The sequence below is a fragment of the Ahaetulla prasina genome, chromosome 14 (assembly GCF_028640845.1).
Source record: "Ahaetulla prasina isolate Xishuangbanna chromosome 14, ASM2864084v1, whole genome shotgun sequence".
In the NCBI taxonomy this organism is placed as follows: domain Eukaryota; kingdom Metazoa; phylum Chordata; class Lepidosauria; order Squamata; family Colubridae; genus Ahaetulla; species Ahaetulla prasina.
In genome coordinates, this window is record NC_080552.1 from 4719884 (window position 1) to 4739942 (window position 20059).

At 46.5% G+C, this 20059-nt stretch overlaps 1 protein-coding gene across 1 annotated transcript in view; it reads left to right on the forward strand.

Annotated features, from left to right (window-relative positions):
- The window catches only part of GRID2IP (Grid2 interacting protein), a 139777-nt gene that overhangs the window by 113334 nt on the left and 6384 nt on the right, over positions 1-20059 (forward strand). Inside the window, exons 17-21 of the mRNA XM_058157223.1 lie at positions 1285-1440; positions 7745-7831; positions 11663-11792; positions 16352-16473; positions 17719-17883. Of these exons, the coding sequence (XP_058013206.1) occupies positions 1285-1440; positions 7745-7831; positions 11663-11792; positions 16352-16473; positions 17719-17883 (660 nt within the window). The remainder of the gene's footprint in view (positions 1-1284; positions 1441-7744; positions 7832-11662; positions 11793-16351; positions 16474-17718; positions 17884-20059) is intronic.

The window sequence follows — 20059 nt, forward strand, 5'->3', positions numbered from 1 at the left end:
TGCTAGTCGTTCCCGACTCTAGGGGGCGATGCTCATCTCCGTTTCAAAGCCGAAGAGCCAGCGCTGTCCGAAGACGTCTCCATGGTCATGTGGCCGGCATGACTCAACGCCAAAGGCACACGGAACGCTGTTACCTTCCCACCGAAGATGATCCCTATTTTTTCTGCTTGCGGTTTTTTACGTGCTTTCGAACTGCTAGGTTGGCAGAAGCTGGGACAAGTCACGGGAGCTCACCCCGTTACACGGCAGCACTAGGGATTCGAACTGCTGAACTGCTGACCTTTCGCTCGACAAGCTCAGCGTCCTAGCCCCTGAGCCACCACGTCCCAAGGATAAACCTAGACAAATGTGGGGCTCTGGCAATTGTGGCCCAGGCAGTTTTGGACAAGATGCACGTGTCAGGGTTCTTGGAGGTTTATCTGTGTCCTCAGGGTCACCTGAGTTAGTGCTCCTGGTTCTTGTAGTCTGCAATTTTTCCTTTGCAAATCCATTCCTACTCCGACACCATTCCAAGGGTCTTCATCCCAATTGTATTGCTAAAAGTCTGTAGGGATTCTCAGTCATCCAGGTTATTTTTTTTTAATTTTGATTTGCATTTATATCCTGCCCTTCTCCAAAGACTCAGGGCGGCTTATCCTATGTCAAGCAATAGTCTTCATCTATTTGTATATTATATACAAAGTCAACTTAATTGCCCCCAACAATCTGGGTCCTCATTTTACCTACCTTATAAAGGATGGAAGGCTGAGTCAACCTTGGGCCTGGTGGGACTTGAACCTGCAGTAATTGCAAGCAGCTGCTGTCTTAGCAGTCTGAGCCACCAGAGGCCCCATGGAAATGGTTGACATGGAAAAACTACAGACTACAGGAACCAGGAGCACTAACTCAGGTGATTCTGAGGACACAGATAAACCTCCAAGTGGCCTCAACGACCTTCTAAAACGGGTCTCCAACCTTGGCAACTTTAAGCCTGGAGGACTTCAACTCCCAGCTTTGCTGGCTGGGGGATTCTGGGAGTTGAAGTCCTCCAGGCTTAAAGTTGCCGAGGTTGCAGACCCCTGCTCTAAAAGGATGCAAGTGACCAGCTGGCTGCAAGGGATATAAACCCTTCCGTTCCTCACCATACAGTCAGAGCTGAAGAAGCTTCTTGGATGAGAAGTGAAACGTCTTCAAAAGACAAAAACCAAGAAAGGCCAGTTGCCTCCTGAAAAAAGCACCTTTGGGACAACCAGGACCTGGAGGACGGAGAATCTCCCATCGACCTTCTTTTTCCTTCTCTTCCAGATGCTTTTGGTGCCTGAATATAAAACCCGCCTGTGCAGCCTTCACTTCAAGGCAACCCTGCAGGAGAAGGTGGAGGAGATTACGGCCAGCTATGAGTGCATCTACAGTGCTTCCCTGGAACTGAAGAATAGCAAGAAACTGGCCAAAATCTTGGAGGTCGGTCAAATAACATTCCTGTTGCTAGTAGCGGCCACCAGAGGGCCACCGTTTCCTTCTACTTCCCAGATTTTCAGAGTGCAAAGAATCTCATTGGCTGCCTCTTCTTCAATTTCACTCTCTCTCTCCCTCCCTCCCTCCCTCTTTCTCTGCCCCCCTCCCTCCTTCTCTCTCCCTCTCTCTCCCTCTCTCCTTCTCTCCTCCCTCTCTCTCTGTCCCTCCTCCCTCTCTCCCTCCCTCCATTTTTCTCTCCTTATTTATTTATTTATTTTATTTATTTGATTTTTATACCGCCCTTCTCCCGAAGGACTCAGGGAGAAGGACTCAGGCAAAATAAAACAAACAATACAAAATACAATTAAAATACAATTTAAAAAACTTATTTAACCTTCTCCCTCTCCTCCCTCTCTCCCTCCCACCTTCTCTCCCTCTGTCCCTCCCTCCCTCCCTCCCTCTCTCTCTCCCTCCCACCTTCTCTCCCTCACTCCCTCTCTCCCTCTCCCTCTTCCCCCCTTTCTCTGTCCCTCCCTTCCTCTCTCCCACTTCCTCTCTCTCTCCATCTCTCTCTCTCTTCCTCCCTCCCTCTCTCTCTCCCCTTCCCTCCCTCTCTCTCTTCAAGATGCTGCTATTCTCTGTGGGTCTTTGTGTTTTCTTAGTGTTCCTTTCACTTTTTTTTTGATATCTAAAACTTCTGGTTTTCCTAGAAGGAAGTGAAGAGAGGTTTGTTCTAACAGAGTCCTCTTCAGGAAGGCCCCTCTATACTTTTGGTCTTCTACCAGCAAAGGCCATGCTGTTTGGAAAGGTGTCAGCTGGGGGCCAGGCACCCTCCAGCTCAGCCCTGTTGTCTCCTGCAAAGGTGCTTTGCATGGCAATGGAGGGGATACTGAAGGATTGCTTAGTTGGAGAGCTTGGCTCTTCCCCACAAGGAGGGGAGCGTGGAAGGCTAGAATTCTGGAAGGTGGCTGGGGGTTTCCAATGGTCTTGGTTTAACCCTGCCCGCACTCACTACGGTTATGGGTCCTGTATTTTAGTCCTGCGTATAGGGCAATCCCTGCAGCATCCAGAGATGCTTCTTACAAAGTAAAAGAGTAGATTGGCTCTGCTGCTACCCTGATTTGTGGGGATTGAGCTCTGCCCGTCTCCCCACTCTAACATGCAGGATAAACCAAGCAACCCCAGAGAGCCAAATGGCTTGCAAAGGCCATTCGGAGTCAAAAGCAGAATGGGGCTTCCGCTTCTCCTCTCCTGAACTATTGCCTTCCTTTATACCGGGGTATCCAACCTTGGTCCCTTTAAGACTTGTGGACTTCAACTCCCAGAGTCCCTCAGCCAGCTGCCTGAGGGACTCTGGGAGTTGAAGTCCACAAGTCTTAAAGGGACCAAAGTTGGAGACCCTTGCTTTATACAATCCCTGGTTGTATAAACAGAGGCATGGAATCAGGGGTGGGCTTCAAAAGTTTTAGCAAGCAGTTCTCTGCCTGGTTCCTGGGTGGACATGGCCATGGTGGACTTGGCCTAGTCAGCGTTTTGCACCACGGTGGGGGGTGACGGATGCATTTTTGCCCTCCACAGGTTTTGGAAGCTTTTGTCGAGCCTCCGGGAGGGCGAAAATGGCCTCCCCAGGCTCTGGAGGCTCTCCAGTAGACCTGTTTTTTGCCCTCCCCGACCTTCTGTGCACACCCTGAGCTTACCTGCATCCAAAACTGGCTGTGTGGAGACTCCTGGGAGGGATGAGGTGGGTGGGGCAGGGCCAGCCAGGGGTGGGATTTGGGGGTTCTCCGAACTGCACAGAATCTTAGCTACAGATTCTCCCGAACCCCCAGCAGCCCATCCCGTATAGAATCAAAATCACGTAAAGTGTTAGTACCCCTTTATAAAGTAAGGTCGCACCTAGAATACTGCCTGCAGTTTTGATCACCACATTCCAAAAAAGATGTTGAGACTTTGGAAGAAATGCAGAGAAGAGCAACCAGGATGATTAAAGGCCTGGGGACTAGAACATACGAAGAACGGTTGCAGGATTTGGATACAGCTAGTCTAGAGAAAAGAAGGACTAGGGGTGACATGATAGCAGCCTTCCAGTATTTGAGAGGCTACCACAAAGAAGAGGGGTGGTGGTACCGATATATTTTTCAAAGCACCTGAAGGCAAGGCAAGAAACAATGGATGGAAACTAATCAAGGAGAGAACCAACCTGGAATTAAGGAGAAACTTCCTAACGGTGAGGACAATTAACCAGGGGAACAGCTGGCCTTCAGAAGTTGTGGGTGCTTCCATCACTGGAGGTTTTTAAGAAGAGTCTAGACCAGGGTCTCCAACCTTGGCAACTTTAAGCCTGGAGGACTTCAACTCCCAGAATACCCCAGCCAGCAAAGCTGGCCTGGGAGTTCTGGGAGTTAATAATAAGTAATAATAATAATAATAATAATAATAATAATAATAATAATAATAATAATAATAATAATAATAATAATAATAATAATAATATTTTAATTTGTATACCGCCCTTCTCCCGAAGGACTCAGGGCGGTTTACAGCCAGAATAAAATACAACAACAACACATACAATATTAAAAACAAACATTAAAAAACTTATTCAATTTGGCCGAATATTAAAATACGATCAACCCTTTAAAATTAATAAAGATTAATTAAAGTTGAAGTCCACCATGCTTAAAGTTGCCAAGATTGGGGACCCCTGGTCTAGACATTTATCTGAAATGAGGTATTCCTGCTTGAGCAGGGGGGTTTGACTAGAAGACCTCCAAGGTCCCTTCCAGCTCTATTTTGATTGACTGCAACCCCCCCTCCCCCCAAAGCTGTCTTCCTTTGAAGAGAAGCCACCTTGGAGCTTCAGGACATGCACTAAACAGCAACAGGAGTTGGACCCGAGGAGCAAAACAAGCAGCGGCACCCGCTCTAAATGGCACCTTGCACCCACTCAAAATGCCATAAAGGACACCTGGTTAACCTCCTTTGCTGGCTATCAATTAACTCCGGGTTAGGGTGGGAGACGTGCTGCTTGGCCAGCCCTGGAGCTCTCTGTCCTCATCAGTTCAGCAGGCATGAGCTCCTCTGACTCAGTTCACGTGCATGGCCTGGAAGCCGCCCGGGCTCTCTAGTGGTGGACTGAGCGCAGGGGCTCCTGATGTGGTCTTTCTCCAGTGCCTCCTGAAGTTGGACCGGATTCTGAGGATTCCCAGAGAGTGATGGCGTTGTCTGGAGGCTTGCTATGGAATGAGCAGGGGGAGAACCTACCCTGGGGCCTCCTGGATGCAGAGGGACATTGTGCCCTGCCCAGGGGTGAAATCTAAAAATTTTCCCTACCGGTTCTGTGGGCGTGGCTTAATTGGTGGGCGTGGCTTGGTGGTCAGGTGACTAAATGGGCATGGCCAATAATAATATATAATAAGAAATAATAATGTATACAAAACTTAGGAGTGCACCGGTCTACCGTCTTTAAAAATAGAGGCATCGGTCTACTAATTGCCATTTTTTGGGAGCACACTGGTCTATCTTCTTTAAAAATAGAGGCACCGGTCTACTAATTGCCATTTTTTGGGAGCACACTGGTCTATCTTCTTTAAAAATAGAGGCACCGGTCTACTAATTGCCATTTTTTGGGAGCACACTGGTCTACCTTCTTTAAAAATAGAGCCACTGGTCTACTAATTGCCTTTTTTTGGGAGCACACTGGTCTATCTTCTTTAAAAATAGAGGCACTGGTCTACTAGCCTCCTAAGCACTGATCAGCTGTAGTGCGGCCCTTTGAAGCTCCGCAGCAGTCATTTAAGGCCATTTGCAGCTATATCACCACCGAGAGCTTCAGGGACAGAGAAGAGGAACAGCGAGGTGTGGGTGGTGGGGTGGCCAGGGATTTTTGCTACCGGTTCTCCGAACTACCTGCCCTCATTGCTACCGGATCGCGCAATCCGGTCCGAACTGGGAGCATTTCACCCCTGGCCCTGCCCCCTCCTCCCAGAACCTCCTCTATGAATGATCCACCAGGCCTTCCAAGCATCTTCTGATCTGGAGAGCTGAGAGCGCTTCACTTGAGCAACTGCCTGAGTTCACCCAACAACATCTCGATGGTTGTTCTACATCACAGCCTCAAAATACGCTGCCTTGGCAAAACTAAGAAGGGCTGCCTGCACTGCTGACCCCTCTTCTGCCTTGGGAACAAAGCAAACGAGGACTCTGCCCTCACCAGAAGTGGTGGGAGTGGGGAGAGGAGAGAAGCCGCCTCGGCTCTGGGGGCTGTGCCAGTGCTGGGGCTCCCCCACTGCCAGCCTCGATCCAAGGAAGTGACTCAGAGGGCTGGTCTCCAGAGACCATGCTCTCTGCTTCACTCCCAGTGGTCAAGGACAGAGTGGGAGGGGAAGGCTTGGGACCCTTCACCCCACCGTAGAAAAACCAGTTTGCTTCCCTAAGTGTCACTCAGTGCATCCCCAGTGAAGATGGCAGTGTCCAGGGGTAAGAGCTGCAGATATCCGGGGAAGCTGTGCCAGCTTTCCCGTAGCGATGCAGTTTGTGTGAGTTTTATACACTTTTTTTTGGCCACCGTTGTTAAGTGAATCCAGCTTCCCATTGCCTGTGTTTGCTGGAAGGTGGGCTGGGAAGGTGGCACGGTCACATGACCCTGGGGTGATGCAACTGTTGAAATACATGCCAAGTGCCCAAATCTTACTCACATGATTTCAGGGATGTTGTGATGGTCTTATGTGTAAGGGCCAATCCAGTGGTGGAATTCAATTTTTTTTACTACCGGTTCAGTGGGCGTGGCCTGGTGGGCTTGGTGGGCGTGGCAGGGGAAATATACTGCAAAATCTCCATTCCCACCCCACTCCAGGGGAAGGATACTGCAAAATCTCCATTCTCACCCCACTCCAGGGGAAGGATACTGTAAAATCCCCATTCCCACCCCACCCCACTCCAGGGGAAGGATATTGCAAAATCCCCATTCCCACCCCACTCCAGGGGAAGGATATTGCAAAATCCCCATTCCCACCCCACTCTAGGGGAAGGATATTGCAAAATCCCCATTCCCACCCCACTGTGGGGTCAGCCAGAGATGGTATTTGCCGGTTCTCCGAACTGCTCAAAATTTCTGCTACCGGTTCTCCAGAACCTGTCAGAACCTGCTGAATTTTACCCCTGGGCCCATCTTAAGACCGTTTTTTTCAGCACTGTTGTCATTTTCAACCGTTGCTAAATGAATGATTATAAGGCAAGGACTAAACTACCTATATTATCTCTTTTATCCGTTAATGGTATCTTCACTATCCCTGCCTCCTTCTACGGTTGAGGCTGAGGGAGGGTAATGCTGTGCAGTCTTGTCCTCACAAAACACAACCTGGGATGTGTGGATGTGCTCAGCCTCATATTAGCCACCTGTTTTTCAGCATGTTGTGCAAACGTAGCTTGTATGGTGAGTTGTTTATGGCTTGGCAAACTCTGACAGTTTGATTGTGAAAGTCATGATTGACTGATTTTATGAAACTTCACAGTATTTCCCTCTGTTCTTTGCATAATGTGCAGCACCTCCGGGCAAAAAGGAAAGGCACAGCATGGTCTGGAGTGAGCAACAGAGGCAGAGGATAGACTAGATGGCCACGGAGTCTCTTTACAGTTCCGGTTTTTCTGGGACACATGATCTCAGGGCAGGGGTGAAATTCAACAGGTTCTGGAGAAATGGTAGCAGAAATTTTGAGCCGTTCAGGGAACCGGTAGTGGAAATTTTGAGTAGTTCAGAGAACCGGCAAACACCTCCTCTGGGTGGCCCCAGATTGGGGAAGGAATGGGGATTTTGCAATATCTTTCCCCTAGAGTGCAGAGGGAATGGGGATTTTGCAATATCCTTCCCCCTGGAGTGGGGTGGGAATGGGGATTTTGCAATATCCTTCTCCTGGAGTGGGGTGGGAATGAAGATTTTGCAGTATCCTTCCCTGCCACGCCCAAAAAGCCACACCACACCCACCGAGCCACGCCCACAGAACCGGTAGTAAAAAAAAAAATTGGATTTCACCGCTGTCTCAGGGTTTCCAGCTACTTAGTTTCTAAGTTTGTAAAGTTCCGCCTAGACATCGCCTCTTCCGACTGAGGCTTTGGGTAGGCTCTGTGACAGGCATAAATCCTTTGTGTGCCTTGTGTAGGGCAAGTCTCTACCTGCCACATCTCTGCCTGTTGTGTGAACCAGGTCTGAATCCTGTTAATTCAGCATCAAGAGATAGGGCAGAATTGGGAAGAGAGGTAATGAATGGATGGTTTTCACTCATCTGTGATTCACCAAATACTCTCTTTGCAGTTTGTGCTGGCCATGGGCAACTACCTAAACCATGGGCAACCCCAAGCCAACAAAACAACCAGCTTTAAAATCAACTTCCTCACAGAGGTAAGTGGCTTCCAAACCTGGCTAGGTGGATGCTCTGCTTGGGTTAAAGAGGGAAGTTTGATTCATGTGTCAACAAGCCTTTAGCAACCACATCCTTTTCTCCAGATGAGGAGTGAGACCTTCTCCTTCAGGTCCTTCAATGGTTGAACCCATCGCTGTTGTCACCCACACCAGGGGTCTCCAACCTTGGCCACTTTAAGACTTGTGGACTTCAACTCCCAGAATTCCTCAGCCAGCAAAGCTGGCTGAGGAACTCTGGGAGTTGAAGTCCACAAGTCTTAAAGTGGCCAAGGTTGGAGACCCCAGACCCAGACCATTTCTTCTGCTGCTGGTTGTCCTCTTTCTTTTTCTCTTTCCTTCCACCTTTCCCCCCACCCCCCTTTTAGGGCTTTCTCCAGGGAACAAAGTCTTTGCATAAGAGGTGAACCGAACAGGTTAAATTTCTCTCAAGTCCTCCTCCCCTTTAATTAATATTTATATTCCTCTGATGCCTAGACCAGACACAGATATCTGTGCAAGATACATGGCGCTCCTTATTGGCCTATTGTAGGGGTGTCAAACTCCGGCTCGCAGGGTGCTTCGACCTGGCCCCCTGGGGCCAGCCTGGAAATAACAAAGGACCGGCCAGCGATGCCTCTGCCAGCCAAAATGGGGCATAAGGGGGGCTCACGCGACCCCCATGAACCGTTTTGGCTGGCAGAGTGTTATAGGAGACTGTCCAGGCTGAAAATGGGGTGGGGGGCCACACGAGCCCCCCGCCGATGCCCCGTTTTGGCTGGCAGAGTGCTATAGAAGATTGTCCAGGCTGAAAATGGGGCGGGGACACACGAGCCCCCCCTGCATCCTGTTTTGGCTGGCAGAGTGCTATAGGGGGCCGTAGAGGCAGAAAATGGGGTCTGTGGGGGATGCATGAGGCCCCCCCCCCGCACTCTACTTTGGCTGGCAGAGGCACTGCAGGCTGGTCCTTTGTTATTTCCAGGCCGGTCCCGGGGGCCAGATCTAAGCACCCCACGACATGGATCCAGCCCACAGGCCTTGAGTTTGATACCCCTGTTGTAGAGCTTTAATTGCTATCTGGGCATCTTGCTAACCAACTTGGGAAACTAGCACAAATTCAACCATCCCGTAATATTCAGAGGTGACTCCAGCAGAGGGTGCCTGTGAAAAACATCAAGATGCTACCTTTGATGAGGGAGTCACGGCTGCTCCCTTGACTTTCTTGAGTTAATCTCGAAGCTTCAAAATACCGCAAAATGTGAATGCAGCTCTTCAAGCCCCTGCATCTTCTTTTCAGCCACCTTCCGCCTAAACACAACCAGGTGACTTTAATGAATGATCCAGGCAGGCGCTGGGCTCTCAACAGGCCCAAAGCACGTTTTCCAAATTGTTTCCGAATTGCTGAATTACTGCCTGTGTGGTTTACATTAAAGCTAGAAAATGTTCCTCCTCTACGGGTTTGCAAAATAGTTTGCGGAAACCGAACACATGTTCTTAGCAGCTTGAAGAAAACCTTGGTTTTTTTTTCAACTTGGGGAAAGGGGATTTGTCAATGAGTGAGGAAGGCTTTAATTTTCCAGGTTTCTGCCTCAGAAAGGCTTCTTCCTTCTTGGGGCAATTAGTGGCAAACTACTTATAGCAGTGGTTCTCAACATTTATAGTGCTGTGACCCCTTTAATACAATTCCCCACGATGTGGCGACCCCAACCATAAAATTATTTTCGTTTTGAATTTATCGCGCCTGAAGCCGTATTGGCTAGCGATCTGAACTGCTTGCGATTGCCTTGAGGACGGAGGCATTAAAGCGGAGGCTCCTCCCCTATTAAGTTTATAGCGACTGAAGCCAGATTAGGCTAGCGATTGGGAGTGATTGCAGCTGGCTTGAGAGGGAGACATCAGAGCAAAGATTTCTCTCTTTTTTAATTCATCGCGCCTGAAGCCGAATTCGGCTAGCGATTTGAAGAGCCTGCAGCTGGCTTCTGGAGTCAACCATTGGAGCGCGATTCTTCAACTCGCAAGTATACTTCCCATATTTCCGATGGTCTTAGGCGATCCTTGGCAAATCGTCATTTGACCCCCAATGGGGTTGCAACCCACAGGTTGAGAACCGCTGACTTATAGGAAGATTTGCACTCAAAGGGTCCTCTTGGACAGGGGTCTCTAACCTTGGCAACTTTAAGCTTGGAGGACTTCGACTCCCAGAATCCCCTGGGAGTCAAAGTCCTCCAGGCTTAAAGTTGCCAAGGTTGGAGACCCCTGCTCTTGGACATGTGTCTGACCCTTTTTGAAAATTGGGTCCAGCTGTCTTGGAAAGCACCACATTCGCTGCTTCCTGTAGTAGCCATTATGGCAGGAAAATCGGGGAGGGGGGCAATCGGGGCTTGGATCCCTGCACGCCTTCTCACTCAGCCTGATGGAGAAATCTGTTCTTCCCAGTATCAAAGCAATGTATTGTTGAGTCTAGGAGTAGAGATAAATTTTTGTTATTTAAAAAGTTGTCCCTAATGCCAAAACGGCACAGTGGCAATCTCTTCTGTCTGCTAAACTGCGGTTTGGCCTCTGGATCCAGCCAGCTTTAAAACCCGAGAACCTAGAATGAAGGAGAGAAGGAGAGGAGCAACCTAGAAGAGGGAGTCAAGCTATTCTCCAAAGCACCAGAATAGAATAGAATAGAATAGAATAGAACAGAACAGAACAGAACAGAACAGAACAGAACAGAACAGAACAGAACAGAATAAAGAAAATATGGAATGGAATAGAATATTGGAATCAAGAAGAATAGAACAGAACAGAACAGAACAGAACAGAACAGAATAGAATAGAATAGAATAGAACAGAACAGAATTTTTTATTGGCCAAGTGTGATTGGACTCACAAGGAATTTGTCTTGGTGCATATGCTCTCAGTGTACATAAAAGAAAAGATACCTTTATCAAGGTACAACACTTACAACACTTAATGATAGTCATAGGGTACAAATTTAACACTTAATGGTACAACACTTTATGCAGGACAAGAAGCAATGGGTGGAAACTAATCAAGGAGAGAAGCAGTCTAGAACCAAAGAGAAATTTCCTGACATGGGAACAATTAACCAGTGGAATGGTTTCCCTCCAGAAGTTGTTTGTGCTCCATCACTGGAGGTTTTTAAGAAGAGACTGGACAGCCACTTGTCTCAAATTGTATAGGGTCTCCTGCTTGAGCAGTGGGGTGGACTGGAAGACTCCCAAGGTCTCTTCCAACTCTGTTACTCTGTATTCAGAATTACTGTAGGTGAGATGGGCAGCCATATGTAAATCTAATGACTCTAAGTCAGGGGTCTCCAACCTTGGCAACTTTAAGCCTGGAGGACTTCAACTCCCAGAATTCCCCAGCCAGCTTTGTTGGCTGGGGAATTCTAGGAGTTGAAGTCCGCCACGCTTAAAGTTGCCAAGGTTGGAGACCCCTCATCTAAGGAGCTTAAACCACATCAATGATATGGAGGCTCCACCAGCTCTCTTGGGACAGCTGTGTCATGCGACTCACCCACCCAAACCTTGCCAAGAGCTTTTGAGGATTGCTATTACAGAAGCCTCTTTACGAGCCCCAACTGGGAGCAGTGAAAACTGACCAGGATAACAACTGAGTTAGGTGTGCCATGAAAATAATGTGGCTGGGTTAGTCTTGTTGTGAGAACCCAACAATTACGAACAAGCGTGTTCATTTTCTGGAGAACTTTTTTCTTTTGCTGCAATGATGGACCGTGTTTTTGAGCCAACCAACAACAAGCACTTTATAGACTGGAATTACCCTGTCATTGATCAGTGTTGTTTTCCTTTTTTGGCATTATTCTAGCTGAACACAACGAAAACCGTCGATGGGAAATCCACGTTTCTGCATATTCTTGCCAAATCGCTTAGCCAACATTTCCCAGAGCTCCTGGGCTTTGCCAGGGATTTGCCCACAGTGCCACATGCTGCCAAAGGTAAACCACAGAGGATGGAGCTTTTTGGTTTATAGGGAAATAGGGATGGAACGAATCGGCGAGTCTCCCAAGTCTGCCCATTGACATACTATTAAATTTTTACTATTAAATATTGTTCCCATAACCCTTAACTGGGCGAAACGATGCATCATAGAGTAATGACTTTTGAACCAAGGTACCTCAAATAGACTAACTTGCAGAATGCGTCCAAAATCTGAGACCCATAACCCTTCTGGAATTGGAATTTGGCAAATTTGATGCAACATTTTATGACAAAAGTTATCCTAAAGCGGTTTATAAAAAAGTACAAAATGTTATAAAACTTTTCCAGTGCTGATGTTTGACTGTGGTATGTACTTCAAGATGGACTTGCTTCAAGGAGAATCCACCTCTGAATAACAATAGCAATAGCTCTTCAACTTTATTTACTGCCCCATAGTGCTTTTCATAGCAGACATCACCCTGCCAACAAAAGTGCATATAGTCAAGGCGATGGTTTTCCCAGTTGCAGTGTATTGCTGTGAAAGTTAGACCATAAGAAAGGCTGAGCGCCAAAGAATTGAGGCCTTTGAACTATGGTGCTGTAGAAGACTCCTGCGAGTCCCTTGGATTGCAAGGCAATCCAACCGGTCAGTCCTAGAGGAGATCAAACCTGACTGCTCTTTAGAAGGCCAGGTCCTGGAGATGAAACTGAAATACTTTGGCCACCTAATGAGAAGGAAGGACTCACTAGAGAGGAACCTAATGCTGGGAAAGATTGAGGGCAAAAGAAGGGGACAGCAGAGAACAAGGTGGCTGGATGGAAGCAATAGGCATGAGTTTAAATGGTCTCCAGGGGATGGTAGACAGGAAGGCCTGGAAGAAAGTTGTCCATAGGGTTGCGATGGGTCCGACACGACTTTGCAACTAACAACAACAACAACAAGTGCTTTTCATCAGGAGTCTCCAACCTTGGCAACTTGAAGACTTGTGGACTTCCAGAATTCCCTAGCAAGCAGGTCTGGTGTCAGGCCTGCCCCTGCTTAGATCCTTAGGAAAGAAAGAACCTCGACTCCCTTTGGCTGAACTTTTACTAAGGTTAAGTGGTTGCAGCGAAAGAAAGGTTAGATCTGAATATTTCCATGCAAAGGTTATAATTTCCCCCTCTCTGTGGCCCTCTCCCCTTGACCAGTTCATCATTGTCCAAGAGGCCTCTAACTTTGGCAACTTTAACTCTTAGGGACTTCCTTCTCCAGCCAGCATATTCCCCCCAAACAACCTGGGTCCTCATTTTATCGACCTTGGAAGGTTGGAAGGCTAAATCCGATGGGCTAAGTTGCAGAATGCACCCAAAATCTGGGACTCATGACCCCTGTTGGAATTGGAATTTGGCAAACGCCATACAATATTTTATGACATAAACATTATTGTAAACACTTTATGGCATAATACAGAATGTCATAAAACATTTCCTGTGCTGTTGTTTGACCGTGCTAAACAGTTCAATACGGGTTAATTTCAAGGCAGTTCCATCTCTGAGTGTATCCCAACTTTTCCAGTCAAGACAGGACGTTAGAAGCCCCGTCATTGTTGGTTGTTTTTTTTTGCAAAATATTTTTATTTTTTAAAAACATATTAAAAAAGATCATTGTGAACAAATTATTGGTCAGGTACATCTTAAAACATATTAAATTACCCAAATTGTAATCTAATACAATGTATTTTCTTCTTCTTAAATTTAATTATTTATTGCACAAATCTAATAAAAAAATCAAATTCAGCCTATTCTGAAAGATATTTAAAAGAAGTCTAGTCCCCAGATTTAATTCCCTAAAACATCGTTAATAAATCTATTAAGTTTTTTTTTTAAATTTCACCAATCAAAACTTTGTATCTTCATTACTAATCAAAGATCAGATCGTCCAAAAACTCTTTCTTAAAACTGCCCAGTGATCACATAGACAGTTTCTTTCTTATATAGGAGTAGTCCTGAACTCACAAAGACCACTCCCCCCCATCATCTTTCTCTGCCTCTAAATCAGTAACATATATTAAAAATTTTCTATCTAATCAGTTGAACTTCATTAAAGAAGTCCCGTCATGGTTGAAGGCAATTTAGAAATATCTCCAGATGGATGACTCAACAGGTCACATGTGGTCTAGTTCAAGGGTCTCCAACCTTGGCAACTTTAAGCCTGGTGGACTTCAACTCCCAGAATTCCCCAGCCAGCAAAGCTTTAAGCCAAGGTTGGAGATCCCTGGTCTAGTTCATTTTCAGCCTTCTAACCCAGATGGAGAAAAAGGATAAAAATCAGCTAAAGAGAAGTTGCCCGAAATCATAAATTAATCATAAAAGCTATTTTATGGATAGACAGGGGCTGCCCAAAGTGTCTTGTGAGAAAGGAAAAACCAACAATCCATTCATAGTTTCACCAAAAACAGTTTGGGAATGTTACCCATTGCATAGACAGATCATGCAATAGAGGCCCTGTTTCTCAACCTTGGCCACTTGAAGACACATGGACTTCAACTCATAGCTGGCTGGGGAATTCTGGAAGTTGAAGTCCACGTATCATAAAGTGGCCAAGGTTGAGAAAACAGTGCCGTAGGGCAACCATTACACCATCCAATTTGCATAAGCAAAATAGGACCTTTCCACGGTGAGTAACTCAGCCCACTGTCCATCTATGAGTCTTCCACCCCGTCTCATCTTAGACATGCCACCATTCCTCCAGCGCAATATTTCTCAACCATTGCAACCTCAGGAACCATATATGCTGTTGTAAATTCCCCAGGCTGCTGTTCCCTTCATCATATCAAATTGATATAGTTGATGCATTTTTTTTTACATATATGTATATATTTTTCTTCGAAATATGTTGTTTTATCTATGACAATTGTTTGTGTATACTGTTGTGACAAAAAGAAATAAAAAAAAAAAAGTCCCAGAAGTTAGGAAGATGGTTGTTAAGTGAATCTGGCTTCCCTATTGACTTTGCTTGACAGAAGGTCGCAAAAGAGGATCACGTGACCTTGGGACACTGAGACCTGTTCTTTGGAACTGGTAGCTAAAAATGCTTTAAAAAGGTAAAAAAAAAAAGGTTCCGACAATCACACAGCACAGCTGTGATCGTTGGAACTTTTTTTTCTTTTTTACTTTTTAAGCATTTTTTACTACCGGTTCAGGCAAATAGGTAGTAAAAAAATGCTTTAAAAAGTAAAAAAAAGAGGCTCTGATGATCACAGCTGTGCCGTGCGATCATCAGAACCTTTTTTTTTTACTTTTTTAAAACATTTTTTACTACCTATTCTCCCGAGCCGGTAGTAAAAAATGCTTTTAAAAAGTTTTTAAAAAAGTTCCCATGTATGCCACAGCTGATCACCCCCCCCCCGGCTCTTCTACTTACCTTCCCAAGTCTTCTTTTGGTGCGCACTGCGTGTGCGCGCACGCAGCTCATGCTTAGTGTGTACTGCACATGCACGTGTGCAGGGCGCATTTGGTGCATGGCACGCCTGCATGGCCAGTGAACTGGTAATAAACCAGTTCAGATTTCACCACTGCTGGGCAGCCTCCTGAGAAGTAAGCAGCCTGAGTTTGTTCCCTTTTTGCATGATGAAAGATGGGTGTCAGTGCAGAGAAACAGATTAACATAGTTGGAAGGGACTTTATAGGTCATCTAGTCCAATGCCCCACTCAAGCAGGAGACCCTACACCATTTCTGACAATTGGCAGTCCAGTCTCTTCTTGAAAGTCTCAAGTGATGAAGCTCCCCCAACTTCCGAAGGCAACTTCTATTCAATTGGTTGATTGTTCTCACTATCAGAAAGTTCCTCCTCATTTCTAGGTTGAATCAGTTTCCATCCATTATTCCTTGTCTGGCCTTCAGGTGCTTCCGAAAACAGCTTTCCCCCCTCCTCTTTGTAGCAGCCCCTCAAATATTGGAAGACTGCTACCTGTCTCCCCTGGTCCTTCTCTTCACTAGACTAGCCAGGCCCAGTTCCTGCTACCATTCATTGTATGTTTTAGCCTCCAGTCCCCTCATCATCCCGGTTGCTCTTCTCTGCACTCTTTCTAGAGCCTCAACATCTTTTTTATAGTGTGGGGACCAAAACTGGATGCAGTACTCTAGGTGTGGCCTTACTAAGGCTTTATAGAGTGGTATTAGTACCTCCCTTGATCTTGATTGTATCCCTCTGTTAATGCTGTTTAGGATTGCATTGGCTTTTTTGGCAGTCGCCGCACACTGCCGGCTCATATTTAACTGGTTGTCCACTAAGATTTCAAGATCCCTCTCACAGTTACTGCTATTAAGCCTGGTTTCACCCATATGTACTATTTCTACAACAAGAAACCTATCGATTCAGCCAAACCCCAAATCAAAGTTTCAGCTTAAGCAGAAAGTCCAGAAATGGTTTCCAAGTAGAAACAAAATTGTCTTCTTTTCTTCTGCTTTTAAGCCAGCCTATATGTGTACTTTTGGTTTTTCTTGCCTAAGTGTAGGACTTCATTTTTCTTCGCAAAGAAGGTGATGCGGGTGAAGCTGTTGACGTTTCAGACCTCTTTTTCTTCCTCTCCGTAGTGAATCAGAGAACATTAACATCTGACCTCAGCGACCTTCATCGCACTGTCCACGAGATTGAAATCGCCTGCCAGAATATGGTGCCTTCATCACCTGAGGACAGATTTGTGCCTGTGATGGATGTATCCTTTTGCTGAAAAGAGGAGCGTTCCCAGGATTGGTTCCACAAATGAAGCCACCACCACACCACCACCAGCCCCAGAAAAAGAAAAAAAGCAAGTTAGATTGAGAGATAGGGGGGAGCGGGGGGGAGGGAAGGGAATATCTGGGAGGTTCAGGCCTGTTTTTCGCCCTCCCTCAGCCTCTGCGCACATCCTGCACTTACCTGCATCCAAAACGAGCCGTGTGGGGACTCCTGGGAGGGGAGGGGTGGGTGGGACCAGCCAGGAGTGGGGTTTGGGGGTTCTCCAAACTGCACAGAATCTTAGCTACAGATTCTTCCGAACCTATTAGCTAGAGGTTCTTTGTGAATCCGCAGCAGCCAACTCCTGCTTACAACCACTGTACCAAACTGGCTCTCTTTTTCTTACCTAAATAATTGAGAATGTCAGAAGGTGTGAGCTGCTAGGCAGTTAGAGTCACTTTATCTTCTTTTTTTTTGGGGGGGGGGGAGGGCAAATTTTTTTTCCCCATAATAATTCCCACAATTTGACCAGTGTACAATACAATCACTTATCCAACAATTGATTCTATACTCAAATTATGCTCAATCCGGGCTACTCGACCGCCACTCCCTCCCTTAATCCTTTCTACCCTTCTCATCCTTCTTCGACTTTCCCCACCATCCTTCTCCTCGCTTTCCTACTTCCCCTCCTCCTTCCCACTTCTCACTACCATCCTTTCTAACCCTCTATCTTCTCCTCCTTCTTCTCCTCCTATCCTTTCTTCTCCCTCCCTTCTTTCCTACCTACCTACCTACCTACCTACTTTCTTCCTTCTTTACTCCTCTTTCCTTACCCTTTCCCTTCGGGAGTGGTTACCAAGCAGCCCTGACTTTACACCATTCCAACTTGTTTAATTCTACCATTATTTCTGTACAGTGGCAATCAATCAATTTATTATCTTCCCCTTCCCCCTCCCCCCCCAAGACTTCCCAGAACAGAATACAGGGTATTGTAACTAACAAACATAATCTAAAATATAACATAAAACATATTCCATTTCACACCATCAAACCATCACACTATCAATTCCCTTCTTTCTTAAACTCTAATACATGTCAATTCCTAACTTCACTCAAAAACTAATTGATATTTTTTAATCTGATACCTATTTTGAATATAATCAATCCACTTTCTCCATTCCAAAATATATATCTTCTTGATGGAAAAAGCGAGCACTTAGCCATCCTTAGCCATCCACTGCAGGCCTTCCTGGAGAGTGCCGATCCCGCCATCCAGTCCCTGGATGTTCTCCAGCATAAAGCCATGGAAGAATTCAGAAAAGTTTTATCCTTCTTTGGGGAAGACTCCAAAGTCACCACCTCTGAGGATTTTTTTGGCATTTTTGCCGAGTTCATGAGCAAATTTGAGGTGAGTTATCGGGCTTTTATTCTACTTTGGTTACACTGTGGTTGGGGCTTTAGTTTTATTGTTTGCATTGCTCCTGGAGGATGAGGATAGGGCAGGGGTGTCAAACTCGATTTCATTGAGGGGGGGCATGGCCTCGGGGGCGGGGGGGGCGGGAGGCAAGGCTCGGTGGATGGGGCCAAGTCGACATCACTTATGTCAGGAGCACCTGTGGTAGCCAAGTGCTAAGGCATGACTTCCCTAAGACCCTCCCTCCCCCTCATTATAATCTCCTTCCTTCCTTCCTTTTCTTCTTTGTCCTACCCTCTTCATTCTCCTTTCTCCTCCCTTCCTTCCTCCTTCCTTCCTTCTCTTCTTTTTCCTTCCCTTTTCATTCTCCTTTTTTCTTCCTTCCCCTCTTTCCTTATTTTTCCTTCCTTGCTCTCTTCCCATCTTCCCTTCTTTTTCTTTGTCTGCCCTCTTTCCCTTTCTCCTTTCCTGTCCCTTCTTCCATACTCAAATGCAAAAGGGGAAACATTTCTCCTTTTGTTTTGTTTTTAGTTTCTTTTGCTAGCCCTCTGACAGCGAAAATGGAGCTGGTGAGGAGCTCCACTTTTGCTGGCAGACGCACCATGGGCCGGTCCTTTGCTGTTTCCAGGGTGGCCCCATCTTAGCACCCTATGAACCGCATGTGGCCCACAGGCCAGTGGTGGGATTCAACTAATTTAACAACCGGTTCTCTGCCCTAATAATGTCTTCCAACAACCAGTTTGCCAAAAGTTAAAAACCAGTTCTCCCGAAGTGGTGTGAACTGGTTGAATCCCACCACTGCCGCAGGCCTTGAGTTTAACACCCCTGGGATACAGGTTAGACCAGGGAGCTGCAAACCTGGCTCTTTTAAGACTTGTGGACTTCAACTCCCAGAACTCTGGGAGTTGAAGTCCACAAGTCTTAAAAGAGCCAAGTTTGCAGATCCCTGGGTTAGATCAATCTAGGGGTGAAATACTCCCGGTTCGGAGCGGATCACCAGATCCAGTAGCAATGGCGGCGGATGGTTTGGAGAACTGGTAGCAAAAATCCCTGCCCTCCCCCCCATGCCCAGCTGAGCCGCGCAATCATCAGAGGTTTTTTTTTTTACTTTTAAAAGCATTTTTTCTTTGGCCGAAAAAATGCTTTTAAAAGAAAAAAAAAGTTGGCTATGCCCACCCAGTCACATTACCCCACCACCACCAAGCCACGCCCACAGAACTGATAGTAACAAATTTTACATTTCACCCCTGGATCAATCCCCATGTGGCCTAGTACAGGGACCCCCAACCCCCAGTCCATGGACTGGCACCGGACCACAGCATGCCAGAAAAAGGGCCCCACAAACAAGCAGAGCCCCATCTGTGGGATGCTGGCAGTACACAAAACCACGCCTCCTCCGGTCCACGGAAAAACTTCTCTCCACGGAACCGGTCCCTGGTGCCCAAATGGTTGGAGGTTGTTCGCCTAAAACACGCCTTTGTTACTTTTCTTTGAGAAAACCCAAACAGATCTGACTCAGCCCATTTGAGCTTGTGACTTTTTTAAAGACACCACTTGAGTCCACTTGAAACTCCTTGATCGGTGAGTGTCACATAGATGCCGGCCAGAGGGAGGAGAAGCTGTGTTGTGTTTTTCCATCTCTGGTGCTGAGCAGTTACACATTCAGGCTTGTTTCATAGCTCCCCAAAAAGGATCCAGCAGGGAAAACTGGGGGAAGATTGTGTTGTGACCCAGGCCCAAGTAGGTAGTAGGAAACTCAGTTCATGAAAAAACAAACAAACTTTATTCGAACAGCTGAGAACTACTTCATTCCCAGCGTAGTTCAACTAAATTAAACCAAATTCCTCCCAACACAAATTCCTCAGTCCTATTGCAAACCTTGGTCCAATTAGGCAAACCGCCAAAGGCCTTTCTTGGCAAACGTTCAGAAGTCACAAAAATAAATGCAAGACATAGACAAAGCAGAAGACAAAGCTACCAATGTTGTTTTCCAGCAAAGCCCAAACGCCATTGCTGGTCTTTTTTAAGGCTTATGGGAGGGGCCAATCATCTCTTGGCCCTACTCCTGAGTCGTCCTCTTTGCTCGAGCTGTTCTTGCCTTCTGTCAGCTCTTCTCATGCGTGCATTAGAAACAGGCTCCTCCTTTTCCTCTGCCTCACTACTGTCAGTC